This window comes from Lynx canadensis, chromosome D1, assembly GCF_007474595.2.
Source record: "Lynx canadensis isolate LIC74 chromosome D1, mLynCan4.pri.v2, whole genome shotgun sequence".
In the NCBI taxonomy this organism is placed as follows: Eukaryota; Metazoa; Chordata; class Mammalia; order Carnivora; family Felidae; genus Lynx; species Lynx canadensis.
This window is the reverse complement of record NC_044312.2, coordinates 89,622,793-89,639,067: the sequence shown is the minus strand read 5'-3', so window position 1 is coordinate 89,639,067 and position 16,275 is coordinate 89,622,793. Positions and strand designations below refer to the sequence as shown.

General features: G+C 47.7%; 1 protein-coding gene across 1 annotated transcript; it reads right to left on the bottom strand.

The window, feature by feature from the left end:
- Positions 1–6,035: 6,035 nt before the first annotated feature.
- Positions 6,036–8,143, bottom strand: FJX1 (four-jointed box kinase 1). Its single transcript, XM_030332260.1, has one exon. It carries the CDS (start codon positions 8,141–8,143, stop codon positions 6,842–6,844), a length of 1,302 nt encoding a protein of 433 aa, XP_030188120.1. The 3' UTR covers positions 6,036–6,841.
- Between the last annotated feature and the right edge of the window lie 8,132 nt (positions 8,144–16,275).

Below are 16,275 nucleotides of genomic sequence, written 5' to 3'. Positions count from 1 at the left end.
AAAGAAAGGAAGACAAAAGAGAAAAACTAAAAAGAACAATGTACTCTCTGGTATTAGACAGATCTGTCTTTAAGTAGCAACCCCACCTCTTTGACCTTAACCTCTCTGAGGCTTAGTTTCCACATCTGTAAAATAAATATTCAATCCATAGTCATCGCTAATTCCCTGCAAAATGCCTAACACAAAGGCTTGTTTGTTAGTACATGTTAAGCAAAAAGGAGTTATTATTGACAGAAGTAATTTTCCCATGATATACATTCCTATGGCGTAACCTTGCCCTTGAACCCAACTTCAGGATAATTAATATTTAAATGTATGTCATATTGCAGAAAGCTGGTGCCATTCCTGAGGCACAAAAACCTTAAACTTAAACCACTAACATGGGACTCCATCAACCCTGCAAGACAAGCTTTCGAGATCAACCCCCCTGTGGTCTTGCCATCAGGACATCTTTAGAATTACTACAAAAATCTCTTTTTGTAGTTTCCTTGTCTTCAGAACTTCCCTAAATTCAAAGATAAATCCAAAACCAACTTGTAAGCTTTCCTTGACCTTCTCCCAGAGCAGCTTACAAAGTCCTGCCACATGGTCCCATAGTACTTTCCTTTTTCATAGCGTTAATCATGTATTGTTTCTGCTAGATAATGTTCCAGCTTCCTCATTAGACTCTGAGCTCCTTGAAGGCAAGCAACTTACCTATCTTGCTAACCACTGAATCCACAGTGATTAGCACATGGCCTGGAATTTTTAAGGAGGCACTTAAAAAGTTACTGAATCTTCAGAGAAAAGAAATTGGAAGTTAGGGATGGAATTTATTTATAGAGTTGTTGTATATAAAATCATGGTATTTTCCTAGAGTTGGAAGGGATTCTAGAAAACATCTAGTCTTCCCGTTGCTTTCCTGATGAGAAAAATGAGCTTATCGATTCACCTGAAAGTCTAGGGCTATTTATTAAATGGTGGAAATCAGACCCAAATGGTATTGTGTTGCCTCCGTGACCAAGATCATGGCTGTGTAAGTGAAAGAAGCCAGGCACAAAAAGACAAGTCATGTATGATTCCACTTCTATGAAATATCTAGAATAGGCAAATTCAGAAAGGCAGAAGGTCGATTAGAAGTTACCAGAGGCTGGGGAAAGGAGGGCTGGAGAGTTATTGCTTAATGATGACAGTATTTTGGTCTGGTATGATGAAAATGTTTTGGAAATAATGGTATGGTTGTACAACAATGATAGCATAGTATCACTGAATTGCACATTTAAAGATGGTTAAGATGGCAAATTATACGCTATGTATGTTTCATCACAACTAAAAGAAAAAAGAAATGAAAATCATGGCTGTGGTCATTCCCCACTTGCCTTGCTTCTCCAGGCCGTTTGTAGATTGGGGACAATTTCTTTAATGAGCATTTAAAAAAATCATTGAGGGAGGGTGCAAACAGGCAGAGATAATGCCTGATGTAGGACCATCAAATTAAAAGTGACATTTCTCAATTATTAACCCACAATTTCTCAGCAAAGTAAAATCTCTAAGCTGATACTAGAAAAATGCCAGTTCCATAAGCTATTTAATTTTTCTGGATAGGGTGTAAAATAAATGCTAAAACCATAAAAGATACCATATGGCACCAAAGACAGGGGGAGAAAGAGTTCTTTTTTGTTGTTGTGAATACTCAATGAACAATTTGTTCTCTATTCTCCTAAACATATTAGGGTGCCATTAAGAGAAAAATTTCAAAAGTGTCAGGAAGACATATCCTAAATGGAAAGAAAGTTGAAAAGATAAATAAAAATGAGCATTCCTTTCGCTATATTCGGTGGAGTCCTGCAGAGAAAAAAAATTCCAGCCAGGCAGCATGGAGACATAGTTTATTAATGCAGTTTCCCCCACAGCAGGACATAGAAAAGAGAAATTGGTAAAATAGTCACATTAAAAAATTATGACTCCTACATCTGATCTTTATGAATACACAGAAAAGAAAGTGTCCTCTTGAGTCGTCCTTGGGCCATGTTAAGGCAGAGATGCAAAGGATTTTTTTTTTCCTCCAAAGCAGCACTACTTGCTCACACATGGTTGAAACAGACTGCAAGTTACCTCCCACATTTAGTGGATCTGAAAGGTGTTTATAGGCAGAACTTACTGGAAGATTTTGAGCAGTTCTCCTAATTACGTTTTGAAATAAAACCCTTGTCTTTTGCTTTTAAAGATTATACACCATTGACGTCTGTATTCCCTTTGGAGAAAAATTGTAGTAGGTGCTATAAAACTGGTTACAAGTCAAATTTCTCCGGAGTCTTAGAGCTGGAAAGGACTTTGCCCGTCATCGTCTAACTCAGTGTTTTGCAGTGTGGAGTCTGTGCTCCCCGGGTGAGGTATGAAATCAGTTTAGAGGGTCAGAGCTAGCACTGGAGAGTAAAGAAGGAGGCGATAGAATAAAATTGAATATTAAACGCCTTTTGCATATACTGTTTTGAGAAACTTTTGTTTCAGTTGTGTGTGTGTGTGTACATGTTGGTTCACACTGTAAAGTGTGTGCCTTACTATGAGTTCTGGTGAAAAAAATGAGAAAGTCGCCAATGTAATCGCTTTCTGTTCCAGGTAAGACGCCTGGAGCCAGAGGGGGTAAATGACTTGCTCAAGTACCGCGTGTCAGAAGTAGTCCAGATCTCTTGACTCCCAAGATCCTTAACATTCGACTCTGATGATGGAAGAATACTAGTCGGTGGGTGTCAACGCTTGCCCTGTGGCTTCCATACCGCGGCAGCTGACATTCTAGTCCCCTTTTGGAGCAATTCCTGTGCTTCTGGGTCGGCTGGACTCCCCTTTCTCCTCCTCCACTAATTCTGCCAACCTTACGCCATACAGCATCTGACGCTCTGTGAGGCGGAGCGGGTGTGTAGAGGGACAAACGTCAGTGGCCAGGCGTGGATAATCCACGACTGTTGGGTAGCTCGGAAGGTGCAAAATTCCACCCCTGACTGCAGCCTGGAGCTGATGAGCCACTGGAGAAACAGAATCACAGCCTCCCTGTGAAAAAGAGGGGGTGCCTGTGACCACTCACATAGAAGGCATTCTCAGAAAGGAGACAACCAGCTGACAACCGTGGGCTTTAGGTAATTCCTGCCAGACTCATGCACTCTGGCTGGTCTTCCTGAGCCGAAATAGAAGCATGCAGAAAGTGTTCTATGACTGCAAAGACAAAGCAGGATTATGAAAGAGGATCCTGCCCGGGATTCAAAGTGCCTCTGGTTTGGACTTAGAATGATCACCCTCACGGAGAAACAAACACTTGTAACGCATTTACTATGTGCCAGGTATTGTTCTGAGAATATTATAAATATTTACTCGTTTAATTCACAGTCAACCTTTAGGCCTTGGTGGACTCTCCTAGTTGCACAAGGTTGAGAAGCATGGAGATGTGTTAAAATAATGTTTTTCTTCCTGATCCGAAGACAGGAGGGTGAGTACTGTTAATAGTGTAGAAACCATGTCACTGACGAAGTGAATTAATCAATAGCCAAATCCAGGGAGAAAAGGTCAACTGCCTACTTTCTCTTGGCCGAAGGAACCGGGGGAGGATTGTCCTTGCGAAGATTCATCACTTTCTGATGCTTTCCAGAAGTGGTGATAGATCTGCGACAAGCCATTTATTTAAAAAAAAAAAAATTACCTTCATATATTTGTAGGATAGCTGCTTTGGTGGTGAGGCATCTGCTTGGGTCCAGAAAACACCCCCTCAAGCCCATGTAGAGATCAAACCTGTGCCCTGGGCCTCATCCAGTGCTTTGCATGGTGCTGGGAGAGGATCCTCAATACTGTGTTGAATTCATTTATTATCACACTTCAAAAACCGAAAACTGACTTTGGAAACTGCTAGATTTGGCTTTGATGATGAAAATTAGAAGTTTACTGAAGTGTAAGAAGGGCAAGAGGTTTTTTTAAAGATGAAATGGAAGTGAGGGTTTTTTTTTTAAGTACCTATTACATGCCCTTATGTTTTATAGGTTAACATTAAATCCCGCAATACTCTGATGGAATCTCCATTTCATAGATGAGGGAACTAAGTTAAATGATTTGCTGAAAGTAAATAGGTGAGGGGCAGGATTCAGGATACAGTTTGCCTGCAGAATCCATTACTCTTTCCACATCACGCTGTAGCCCAAAAGTTAAAAAAATTTTTTTTCGTCATCTGAAAAATGATTTGGCCCTAGCACTATTCACTGACCATGGCACATCTTTAATTGATCTTTCCATGCCATAGCCTACCGACTATCCACAAGGAATGGCAACAGTTAAGGCCCGTTCTCTGTAATTAAGCCTTGGTTCCCTTACCAACTCCACCATGTAATTACACTTACTTCTCGAACAGGCAGATATGGTTCACTAAAGAATCTGAGAACAGCCATTTAAATGATGCTTAGTTTCTTGCTCTGGTTTGGTCAAGTCTGGGCTTGGGCACATAAAGAATGCTGCTGACCCTGAACTCACCAATGCTGATGCTACGTGGGAGTCGGGGTGTATTTCCTGCGTATTCTGTGAAACTTCGAACTTCTTCCTGCTCACCGTTTTCCTCAATGAACATGTCGAGTAAAAATGCAGGTTGCTAAATATTTATCCTTTTCTTGGAGCAGCCTGGGCTGACTTAGGCAGCAAGTCTCATATAGTTATTAATCATCAGAAATGGAAAATGTTTCTTTTTGAAAGGTATAATTATCAGAGGTCTCACACGAACAAGATCTTGAAAAGAAGATAGTATTTGCCATCATCAGTACTTTCTGTGGCTGTACTAATGAAAAAATTTGGCTTATCCCACAAAGTTTATGGACTTTTTTTTTCAGTTGAAATAAGATTTGGCTTAGCATAAGGCACTAAAAGGGTAAGGACGGTATTAAATAGTGAAGTTACTCAGGGCTGTGTTGTAATGTGGAGTGAGAAGGGGAACCCACAGAGATTCAATTATCTTCAGGAGTCTAGAAAACCCTAGGCTTACAAATGCACACCAAATAAACCAACTATTAAAGTAAACAAAAGTTGCTTGGAGTTACAAGTCATTAAATAAAAATGAGATGACAAGCAAGGTCACTTGGACCCAGAGATCGAATGAAATGTCAAGATTAAACACCGGAGGGTTTAAAACAAACACAAACCAACCCCCCTCTCCTCTTCCCTCATGGGTCAAAAAGGAGCTTAAGACAATCCAAAAATATTTTCTTAGTTTGAAGTCCCCAAAAAGTAAGGATTCAAAGGTCACATACAAAGTACTTCCCACTTTCTTGGTCTCACCATGGCTATTCTGAGGGGACTGTGCAATTAGTACCTGGGGGAAAAAAAAACTCTTAAGAGAGTTGGAGAGGTCCAGATGTTGGAGATTATGACCTCCTGGATAAAATGGAATTTAACAAAAAGAATTAATTTATGACTTTCTCTCCCTATTTGCAGTATGTGTTCAGCTTATTATCTGTACATATTGTGATGCACAGCAATTACAATGCTGAAAATAATGGGCAACACGTGTCCACTGTAGTTAAGTTTAAAAGGGGGGGGCATTTGTCACATTTTAGTCTGCACATCTGGTTCTACAATATTTGCCAACTGATTAATATAGAAATATATTGCAGTGAAAATCCTTTCATATTAAAGTTTTATTTGCCAGGAAGTAGAATTCTTTCCTTTCCTCTCTCTCCCCCACATTTTATGCTGAACTCTGAAATTTCCAGCACTAGGGTTCATCTGAGCAAACAGGACAGAGAATCTGCTCTTGTCTTTGTTTAATTCTCCAAGTTCTGATAGTGACAATTGGGATATATATGCATCCTTTGTTTTGTAAAGCACATCCACAAGGGAGAAACCCTAAGGCTTATTCTAGAAAGCTGGTAGGGCATCAGATATCTCCCACACTTAAAACCACATAAATTAAATTCTAAATTTTAAACTCCCTTTTATTGAAATATAAGTTTGTTTAGCATATTTACAACACTTTATGCACATATATACACAGAAGGCAAATTCTGTCAAATAAAAAAGTTTTTCTTAATAAAAAATTAAAATAAAAACAAAGTAAAGTGCATGAAATTCATTTTCTTCTGGTGAACATCATCATTGTCAAAATTTTGGTCGATGGGGAGGGGGGAGGAAGAATAAATTCATTACTTGACTCAGCGCATACAGCCGGTCCTGTATTTGTAGCCCTTAGGCCAAAATGACAAGTGGTAAGGAACAAGTCAGACTCATTGTCAGGGTCTGTAGGACCCCCACCCCGGTTCCGAAGGTCCTGCTCTCTTTGTCCTATCGGGAGCCTTCCCCCAGCTCCTAACAGTGATCTCACCATCACGGTGCTGGAACAAAGGCGGAACACAGGAAGGGGGCTCCACCAGCCAATGTCACAGCCCAGCTCCGGGGCCACCAGCGCAGCGTTTGGTAGGAAATGCAGGATTAGCTCAACGGCTCAAACAGAAGTTTTCCTTTTTCGGAAGGGGAATGCGGGGGCCAAGGAATGGGATGCATCTCCCACGGAGACGGCCACTCGGGGGCCAAACTCCGCAGCCCGTTTCTTCGGATCCAAACTCAGTGCTGGCACAGGGTAGAATCCTTTCAGAGGCTGGGCGGAAGGAATGGTTCACTTCTTCCCCCGGTGAGTTCGTCCTCCCAGAACTTTGAAAGGAAACGGCAGGAGACGGAGAGAAAGGGGCAGGTGGGTGAAGCTGAAGTTTTAGCCTCCTTCCCGCTCCGGCCACTGGCTGGGCGTTGGCCGGCTGGTCCCCCGCGGCGGCCGAAGCGACGGCCCTTCCCCCATCAGCCATTCCTCAGCCAGGGGTCTCTCTCTCTCTTCCTCCAGGGTACGCTAAGTCCCCGGTCGGCGGCCGTACTTGGCCTTACAGTGCAAAATGTGCTTGGCGAGGAAGTCGAGGCGGCGCTGCAGCAGCTGAGCGTGGGGGTCGGCGAGCGCGGCCAGCTCCGGGAAGCGAGGCTCGTGGCGCTGGTAGAGGCGCAGCAGCCGGGCGGCCGCGTCCTGGCCGCGGTGCAGCTCCAGGACGCGCCGCGCAGTCCGCTCGCGGAACACGCACACCGACTGCAGCAGCGGCTCGTTATATTTGTCCCACATGCCCGCCACCCGGTAGCCGTGCACCAAGCCCGCCTCGTTGTCCAGAAAGACCAGCGCCCCGCCGGGGCCGCGGTGCAGGTTGCTGGTGGCGCGCTGCATGACGCGCGGGTCCCACTGCAGGCTGAAGAGGTTGCTGACGAGCCGGTCGAAGTTGGCCGTCAGATAGTCAAAAAGGATCAAGTCGGTCCACTGCACCAGGTCCACCAGCTCCGCCTGGCTGCGGTTGGCCAGCTCGCCCCCGGCGGCACGCAGGGGCCGCAGCTGGCCGTCCTCCGAGCGCCAGGGCGCGGGCACCACCACGTCCGTGAGGTTGGGCAGCCAGCGCGTCAGGCTCACCACGCTGCCCTCCGTCCAGTGTGCGGCGCGAAGCTCCTCCTGCACTTGCGCCCACTGCGCGCCGCGAGCCTCCACCCGGGCCAGTGCCAGCGGCGGCACGTGGCGCTGGAGGCCCAGCAGGCGCGCCAGGTAGTAGGACAGGGCCTCGCCCTGTATCTGCTCGGGGTTGATGCCGTAGCGCACGCAGGCGCGGGTGCCGTCGGAAAAGCGGGCCAGCCGGTTGGAGCTGCGCCCGCAGCCGCCGCGCTCCAGGGCCACCACCCGGGCGCCGCGCGCCGCCTCCAGCCACGCCGCCGCCTGCGACTCCGAGAAGCCGCGGGGCACCTGCTCCTCCAGGCCGCGGCTCCAGAAGACGCCCCCGTGCACCACGGCGCGCCCCTCCGGCCCGAGCCGCCGGGCTGGCACGTGTCGCTCGCGCTCGCCCGGGGGCCGCCGGGGCGGGCCGTCCGCGCCGGCCGCCAAGGTGAGCAGCGCCCGGAAAGTTTTCAGGGAGCCGCCGCGGGCGTCCCGCGCTAGGGGCGGGGGCAGGGGGAAGCGAGGCGCGGGCCCGGGGCCGCCGCTCCGGGCCGGGCGCCGCGGGAGTCGGTCTTCGGGCGCCTGGGTGCGCGGCGGCAGGAGCCCGCCCCACAGCGCCAGCAGCGAGCCCAGCGCCAGCAGCCAGAGCCCCGCGGCGGCGGCGGCGGCGTCCCGCATCCTCCTGCCCATGCTCCCCCGGCCGTGCCGGGGCCGCCGCCGCTTCAAGCCGAGCCCGGGCGCCCGGGTCCCGGCGGCGAGGCGGGCCCGGCAGCGTGCTGGCTCCGGGGCTCCGGGCGCCTCAGCCCCATCGCGGCAGCGGGGCTCTGCCTGGCGCTCCGCCCCGCGCTGGGAACTCGCCTCGCCGCCGCTTCCCAGCTGCTTTTGTATTTCGCTGTGAGACCCTCGGGCGGGCGCGATTCACAGGCGCCCGGACCACGTGGGAGCGAGGGGGATCCCCCTCCCCCTCCGCGGCCGCGGCTCCCCGCCCCCCACTCCCCCGCCCCCTTCCCCTCCTCTTCCCCTTAAAGCGGCGATGGCTCTTTCCGAGCGGGAGAGGCGGCCCCACTTCGGTCGGGGACTTAGCGGCCTGGAGGAAGCCGGGCTGGCGGCGCCCGCGCGGGGGCGTCGGAGGGGGCGGCACCGAGCTGGAGTGGCGCGGGGTAGGAGGGCCGCGGCTCGGTCCCTGGTTGGAGAGGTCGCCGGGTCCCCGCGCCGGGGCAGCGCCGGCCTCCGGCAAAGTTCAGACTGACCCCTGCCGCGCTCTGGGCGCCGCCTGGCGAGTGTTGGGGCGGGTCCCTTCGCCTGCTCGCTTTCCGACGGTGTGATTCACCCTGCCTTTATGTAAATCCCTGGGAATCTCTCCGAGCCACGGAGGATGTGACTCCAGCCCGGTTAGAGGAAACGTCTGTAGCAAACAACTTTGAACCGACCCCCCTTTCCGACTTCGCTTACCGCGGCGGGTCGCTGCGGGCGTGTGCGCTTTGACGTTGGTGGTTCCGTCTTTCCCGTGGGACTCACGGGGGCATTAAACCTGGCTGTGCAAGTAATAGAACACCTAGGGCAGCTCCTAGCCTTTCGTTCATCGATTCAACAAAGCGTCGGTCTCAGGGCAGTAAAACCCACAGATTCTCCCCGTGTTCGAGGAGCTGACGTTCCTGGGAGAGGTTCAGGTTGCTAAGAGAGCATTGTGTAACCCAGGATCCGACCTAGTGCAGGAGGTAGAGGTGCCAGGGACACACACACACACACACACACACACACACACACTCTCTCTCTCTCTCTCTCTCTCTCTCTCTAAAGAAATGATACAGTTTTGCCCACGAGGAAACTGAGGCAGGGAGAAGGCTTGCTCAATATGCTAGACTTAGCAAGTGCACAAACTAAAATTCAAACTTGGGCCTTCTGGCGGCGTGCCACCTGATTTTCCCTTCATCAAGAAGCTCATTACTTTATCAAGTTGCCAGCATCTTCATTTTTTTTTTTAAATCGTTGTCATTTAGCCAGTTACTTTCGTCTCCAAAAGTGACTTTCAATTCGAATGAAAAAGAATCCTGATATTACATTTGACTTGCTGGTTTAATGGCTTAAGGGAAACATATGATTGGGGAGGGGGTGGAAGAGAAAAAACCCAAAACAATGACATAACAGACCACATTGTCTTCCAGCCGCCTCTGGGTTCAAGCCACCAGGAAGGCTCTTGGATAAGAATTGACTTTCCCCCTTCCCTCTCTGCAGGAGCATGTCCCAGAAACAAAACAGGTAAGACACAAGATGGGGGTGGGGTGGGGGTAAAGGTGGAATCCACCTCCTGAAAGCAGGAGTTTGACATGTTTTCTTGCATGTGTTTCTTTTCTCTCTTTATCCTCCATCAGGTGCACATGGGGGTTTTTGACTTTATGAGCTCATCAGCTGGCACTGATTGTATTTTATTCTCCAAAGAATGAATGTTTAGAGTTATAGGGCAGACGCCCTCATGTTTGTGGCTGAACAGAGGCATCAACAGACCGTATCTGGAGCCTTCTAGTGCTTACCCTATATGCCCTCAAGTGTTTCCATATTGGCTGAAGTGTGGAGTCTTTGTTGAATCTGTTCCACACCACACAGCTATATCATGCCTTTTTATAGATCTTATCTGATGATGCGCTGACTGTGGCTCCCATATGTATGCATCAAAACATATTAATTCAGTAAAAGATACTTTCTGCTCTGTGTATGCTCTGTACCTTCTGTTTCCCTAAAGGGCAGGGACTAATGTTTCTTGACAACCTTTTATTTTTCTTACCACCTAATATAATATATTACACCAAATACATGCTCAGTAAATTGAATTTGATTTTTTGTCTTTTGGTTTAACTTCTGAGAATTTTTTTTTTTTTTTAAACGCAATGCTTTCAGCTTGGGTAAACTGTAAGCAAGATCTCCACCTTGTGGGCACAAGTGGAATATCATCTGTGTATGCATGTTTCACAGGATAATTCATTATTTCAGTTAAATTCTGAGAATATTAGGCGGCTACCACAGTCCGTGACATGTCCTAGGTGCTATGAGGAAATGCAAAGTAGTCGGCGTCTTTGTCTTTTTAACTGTTAACAAAAACTATAGAGAACTGCCAGGGATAGTTCACTGTAAACTATGAGGCAAGGAGTCCCTCTTGTCTGTTTCAGGGCTGCCTGGCACCGTGCCTGGCACTTAGTGGGTGTTCAGTACGATTTGGTGAATAAGTCATTGGAATGTTAATGAGATTAAGTTTCGGCAAGTGGCATGTTGGTTTTTTTATTTTTATTTTTTTACTTTTTTTTTTTAACGTTTATTTATTTTTGAGACAGAGAGAGACAGAGCATGAATGGGGGAGGGTCAGAGAGAGAGAGGGAGATACAGAATCTGAAACAGGCTCCAGACTCTGAGCTGTCAGCACAGAGCCCAACGCGGGGCTCGAACTCACAGACCGCGAGATCACGACCTGAGCCGAAGTGGCCGCTTAACTGACTGAGCCACCCAGGCGCCCCAGTTTTTTAATTTTTTAAATAAAATCTGTGTACTACTAAAAGGTACAAAATAAGAACTTTCGTTCAGTTTAAAAGGAAAAAAATATTGGTGAAGGCTCCACATAATGTAGGAAGAGGAAGCACGTGGCTTTCCTTCAGGGAGAGCTGGCCTCCAACCCAGCAACTCCACATCCCGGAATCTTTCAGTCATGTTCCTGGTACTGACGAAGAAAACTGGGCCTTAAAGAGGTTGGCTAAGCTCTTACCCCTAGGAAGATGGGCTGACCTTATCGTAGCCCTTTGCCCGTAGCTACAGGACTGAATGCACCTCATACCACAATGGGATGCGCTAACAGAAACTTGAACAAATGCACCGAAATGCAGAGTTCCGTAAAACCAAAGGAATAAGCCAAAACCGAAACGCAAGCCCCCAATGGAATGCAGTTTTAAAATGGTCTTTGATGATTTTAGAGAGTATTTAAACACACCCCTGTGTTTTTACCTGTAAGATGACCACACTCCCTCCTGCCTCTACTTCCCAGTCCAAGGACACTCCTCTCCCCCGCTCCTGGCCAAGTCACTGTGGCTCAGACTGTGGGATAGCACAGTCTGATGCTTGCGGATAAAGGAAGGTGCTGCTCATCTGTCCCTATGAACCTATTTTCACCTTGAAAACTTTCTTAATATTCCTCGGAGCTTCTCCCTGAGCCTTGACTTCCAGTTGCTTCAAATTTTTCCATAGTTCTGTTTGAAGAATGATGTGGCTCATTTAACAGTGCCTCCTGGGGAAGAGGGTGGGGGTGGAGTGGAGGGTTGGGAGCAGGGCTGGAGGCTTGGAGTTGGAACGTTTCCCAAGTCTGGCATTTCCACATTCTGGCTGTTTCCTTTCTGGCCAGTTATTTCCCTTCTATGAGTTTAGATTTCCACATCTGAGAAATGAGGGTAATAAATCCTACCTACCTCACGCAGTTGTTAGGACGTGCTAGCGAGATACTAATAATCACCACAAAGCTGGCGGCAAACACCGAGTGCTTATTATGGGCTTGGCACGGGGCTGAGCCCTGCACACGAGTTATCTGCTTTAACCTTTCCAGCAAATATGATTGTCCCCCTTTTACAGATGGGAATGCTGAAGCCTAGCCAATGACTAGCCTGAAGCCATATAGTAAGTAAAAGGCAGGGCTGAGATTCTAGAATGATGGAGGACAAACCCTTTGCAAAAAAAAAAAAAAAAAAAAAAAAAAAAAAAAAAAAAAAAATTATTGCATTAAATCCAAGTAGACTCAACTCAGATTACATTTTGCTTTGAAATGTTCTCTGGGGTTGCTACTAAGTGAAACGGTTAAGAGACCAAATCCTCAAGCCAAATTGGGTTTAAAACTTCCCGGGCATGTAACCTTAAGTTACTTGACCTCTCTGTGCCTCAGTGTACTCATTTGTAAAGTGCGGTTGTACGAGTATTGTTGGTGTTACTAATACTAATGGTAACAATTATGTAACATCTGATGATTAACACTACTTATCGGTAACAAACCTTGTAGGTCATTGTGAGGATTAAATTAGCTCCTGTATTTAAAATGCTTAAAAGACTATCTGAGTTCATTCTTCTAGTATTTGTGTGACTATGTGTGAGTTTATTAGCTCTGTGACGCTGGGCAGCTTTCTAACCTCTCTGGGCCATAGTTTTATTTGGGTCTGCCTTTCCCCCATTCTCTGTCCCGTAGGGTACCGTATTTTTCTGCTTGAGGATCACTTTCCCTTCCTTGGTATGTCTCTATTGGGTCTTGAGCTCAAGAATTGCTTAACTGATCCCGTCCTCACATACCTGGCTGCCAGGGGCAGGTATTTACACACCCTGTTCCAGGTAAATCCTGCTGGATAGCTAGAAGGAGGTCAGGAAATGTAGTAGACTTTGCAGTTAATCTGTCTGCCTGAATGAGTCCTGCTTTTAAGAATACACTGTGTTTCTGGAAAGAAAGTCAAAATTGACATAAACCCGTAATTTATGGTGAGAATAGCATTTTTATGAACCTCTTTATTCCCTTTTTGACCTGCTTTTGAAAAAGATTCCTGTAGCCACTGGTGTTAGAAACTAGAATCTAAAGGTTAGTGCTCTGGCGAATTAATTTAGCAAGTTTTAAAGCCGTTGCCGAGACGAACCTGTCAGATAGCGTCATACTCTAGTTACAGGGTGTGGTGATAAAAATACCGGGCTGGGCATTTGGGGACAGGAGTTTTTTTTTTCTCTGCTATAATTTAGTTCAACTGCAATTTTGTCTTCAAGTGGCGAAGGCCAAGAACTGGGCAGTAAGTGATGGGCCATCTGTTTTTCTCTCCTCATTAACGCCTGTGTTGGGAGCTTTGGTTGGTTCTCTTCAGTTTTCTCTTTTGTCCTTCTTCCCGGCAGCTCCCCATTCTCCTCCCTGCGCCTGGGGCTGGAAGAGAAGCTGAGCCCTGGTTGGGCTAAGCCAGTCACGGTGTTTTCAATCCCCTTGCCCGCGTTAGGTGTAGGCATAGGCTTGTGACGCCATTCTGGCCAGTGAGACCTGGAAGACCCCAGAGATGTTTCCGGAAGAGGTATCCATATTATGGCAAAAAGACACGGAAAAGGTGTGGCCCCTTTTCTCCGTGGTTCAGGTCCAGCTGTGAGGGCTGGAATAGGACAGTCACTGTATGACTGCAAAGGGAGCTAAGAGGACACAGTGAGGCGGGCAGAGCAGAAGGAAGGAGCCTGGGTCCTTGGTAATGTCATCAAGCCCTCAGATTAATCCACCCTGAAGCCACCTTTCCTCTGGACTTCTTGCGTGGTTGAACACTCTCCAAATTGGGACTTTTTGCTGTTTGCAGACCAGTGATTCCTAGATGATACCATCTCTCACAGAGGAGCTTACAAACCAGAGAGGAGCAAACACGTAAGTAGATCTCTCCCATCACAACTGTGCTCCTGGGCAGGCAGCGAAGTGAAGTCTTTAGGCACATGTGCCCTGCAGCCGGGTCCAGTCTTGCATTTGCTAGCTGTGCCATCTTGGGAAGGTCACTTAACCTCTCTGAGCCCATTAACTTATCTGAAAAGTGGAGATGATAACTGTACCTGCCTCATAACATTATTGTGTGGATGAAATGCACCTTAAGCACTTAGTAAGTTGCTCAGTAAATATTATTGATTGCTCTAGCAATTATGGAAATATAAGCTATATGGGAACATGGAGGAGGGAGCAACAGATTCTATCTACCAGGAAAGGCCAGGAAGGCTTCACCAAGGAGGCAGGTGTTAAGCTGAGTCTGGAAGGGTAAGTGGGGGTTTGCAGGTCAGGCTTCGGGGAGAAGGGCATTCAGGCGAGCAGAGGGAACGACATGGGAGCTCAGCAGCCATGTGCCCACGGGCAGATTACCACATCCTTCAGGAGCTCAATTTCCTCATCCTTAAAAGCACTTGAGTATGTGGGATTAGCTTAATCCGCTTTTGATAAAAGAAACAATTCTCAGGCCCCCTCCCTAGTTTGGGAAGCCCCGGGTCAGAGATCTTCTACAGCCCCTTCGTCACTCATCGAGGACTGTTTCCTTGCACCCTGAAGAAATTCACTCAACAAACATTTCCCACTAAAGGGGGTGGCGCTCCCCAGCTTTGTTGATTTCTTTGTTCATTGCCACCCAGAGCTTTATCCGGTGCGCAATTAGCAATGCTGTCCCCGCTCAGCTTCCTTGGGAGCCCTGCACATCTCATCAGTCAGATAGATGCTGAAGCTTAATTAAGCTTGTAAAGCTTTCTGATTTTCTCAGATGAAAGGTGGCCCATAAGTACCAGGTTTTATTTTGGTGGCTCCTGCCAAGGGTTATTATAAATAGGGCTTCGTGTGCACTGGCTGAGCTCTTAGGTTGATAATGTGTCAAGACCAATCGAGGCTTCTGCGAGTGGAGATATTATCATAATGGTTCCATCATATGCAGTGGGTGTTAATGGAAGGGGCTGTGGAAAAAAAAAGAAAAAAACGTGGTGCAGGCAGCAAAGCCGGGATAGAGGTGGCTGCCAGTGAAATATCGGCTGCTCATGGGATCTCCATCATAATCATTAGCTATATTAGCCTTGGAGCCATTCCTCTGCCGTCTCTTTTAGACCAGACTCAAACTCAAATAAAAAATGGATGCTTTAACTCCAAATGAAAATATATTCCTTTGCTGCTTTTTAAAATCCATTTACATTAAAATGATGGCCAGCAGGTAAGTAATTCATAACCGGGGGCTCCCTGCAGTGCGGACGAGTGTCATCAGAACTGGTGAGCAGCCTAAGTGGGAAAGCAAGAGACCTGCAGACCTGGGAAGGTCATGGCCAGTGGGACTGAATAGGGGCTGGAAGGGGTAGCTAACAGGCACTCGCTAGTGGGGAGGAGTGAATGGAGAGATAGCTTCAAGTCTCAACAATGAGATGGGGGGAAGCCGGCTAGAAGGTCTTCAGTAACACAGCCCTGGTTATGAGTGTGCCAGCTTCCTGGGCCCCAGGTTGCATCGCCTAAAACCAGTCTTCCGCATCCCATAGGCAGACGGTCAATAACATCTGGGGATGATGACGATGGCGACGGTGAAGATGGCGGCCGTCGTGTGGTGCCTTGTTGTTAGTTGAACCGTCTCTGCTCTTTTGAAATTCAGTTAATCTTTATCCAGATTCCTATTCCACGGTTTGGGAGGGTACAGAGACTTTCCCTCTATTTCTGAGGGTCCCTGGGGCTTTGTTCCTCAAGCTTGTCCCTCTGCACCTGCTTCCTGTGTTCCTATTTGTTGCCGTGGCCCCAGCATACATTAACGTGGCTGTCAAGTTCGGTGTCTTCATGACTCCTCCTCCACCAAATCCACTTGGACCGAAGGTATGAGTTTAGTGACTTTACCGAAGATCTTCGGGGCTTCCCAGACTTGAGCGGGGAGGGTGTCTCCTCACTGTGCAAGGCCTTCGTCCATCTAGCCTCCCTTCCCCATCCTCTGTCTCCTCCTCTGCTCTTGGCGGAGAAACGGGGACCTTACTCCGCGTAACACGGGGCTACTCCCACTCAGGCCTCCTCAGGACCTCAGGTTCTATCTCAGGCCAACAAACTGTCAAAGTTTTTCTTGTGATCAAACTGGGAAGAGGATACCGGTGGACACAGATACCATCAGGGGGCTTCCTACACACAAGGAGGTGTGCTGAGAGCTTTGCATGCACTTAATCTTTAAAACCCACCCCATCCTGCCCCGGAGTTGTTATTCCCCCATTTCACTGATGGGAAAACTGGAGCGTTGTGACAAGTAACACTTGGCCCAGGAGGCTTCCGCTAAGTGACACAAGAGGAATTCCAACTGTGGTCTGCC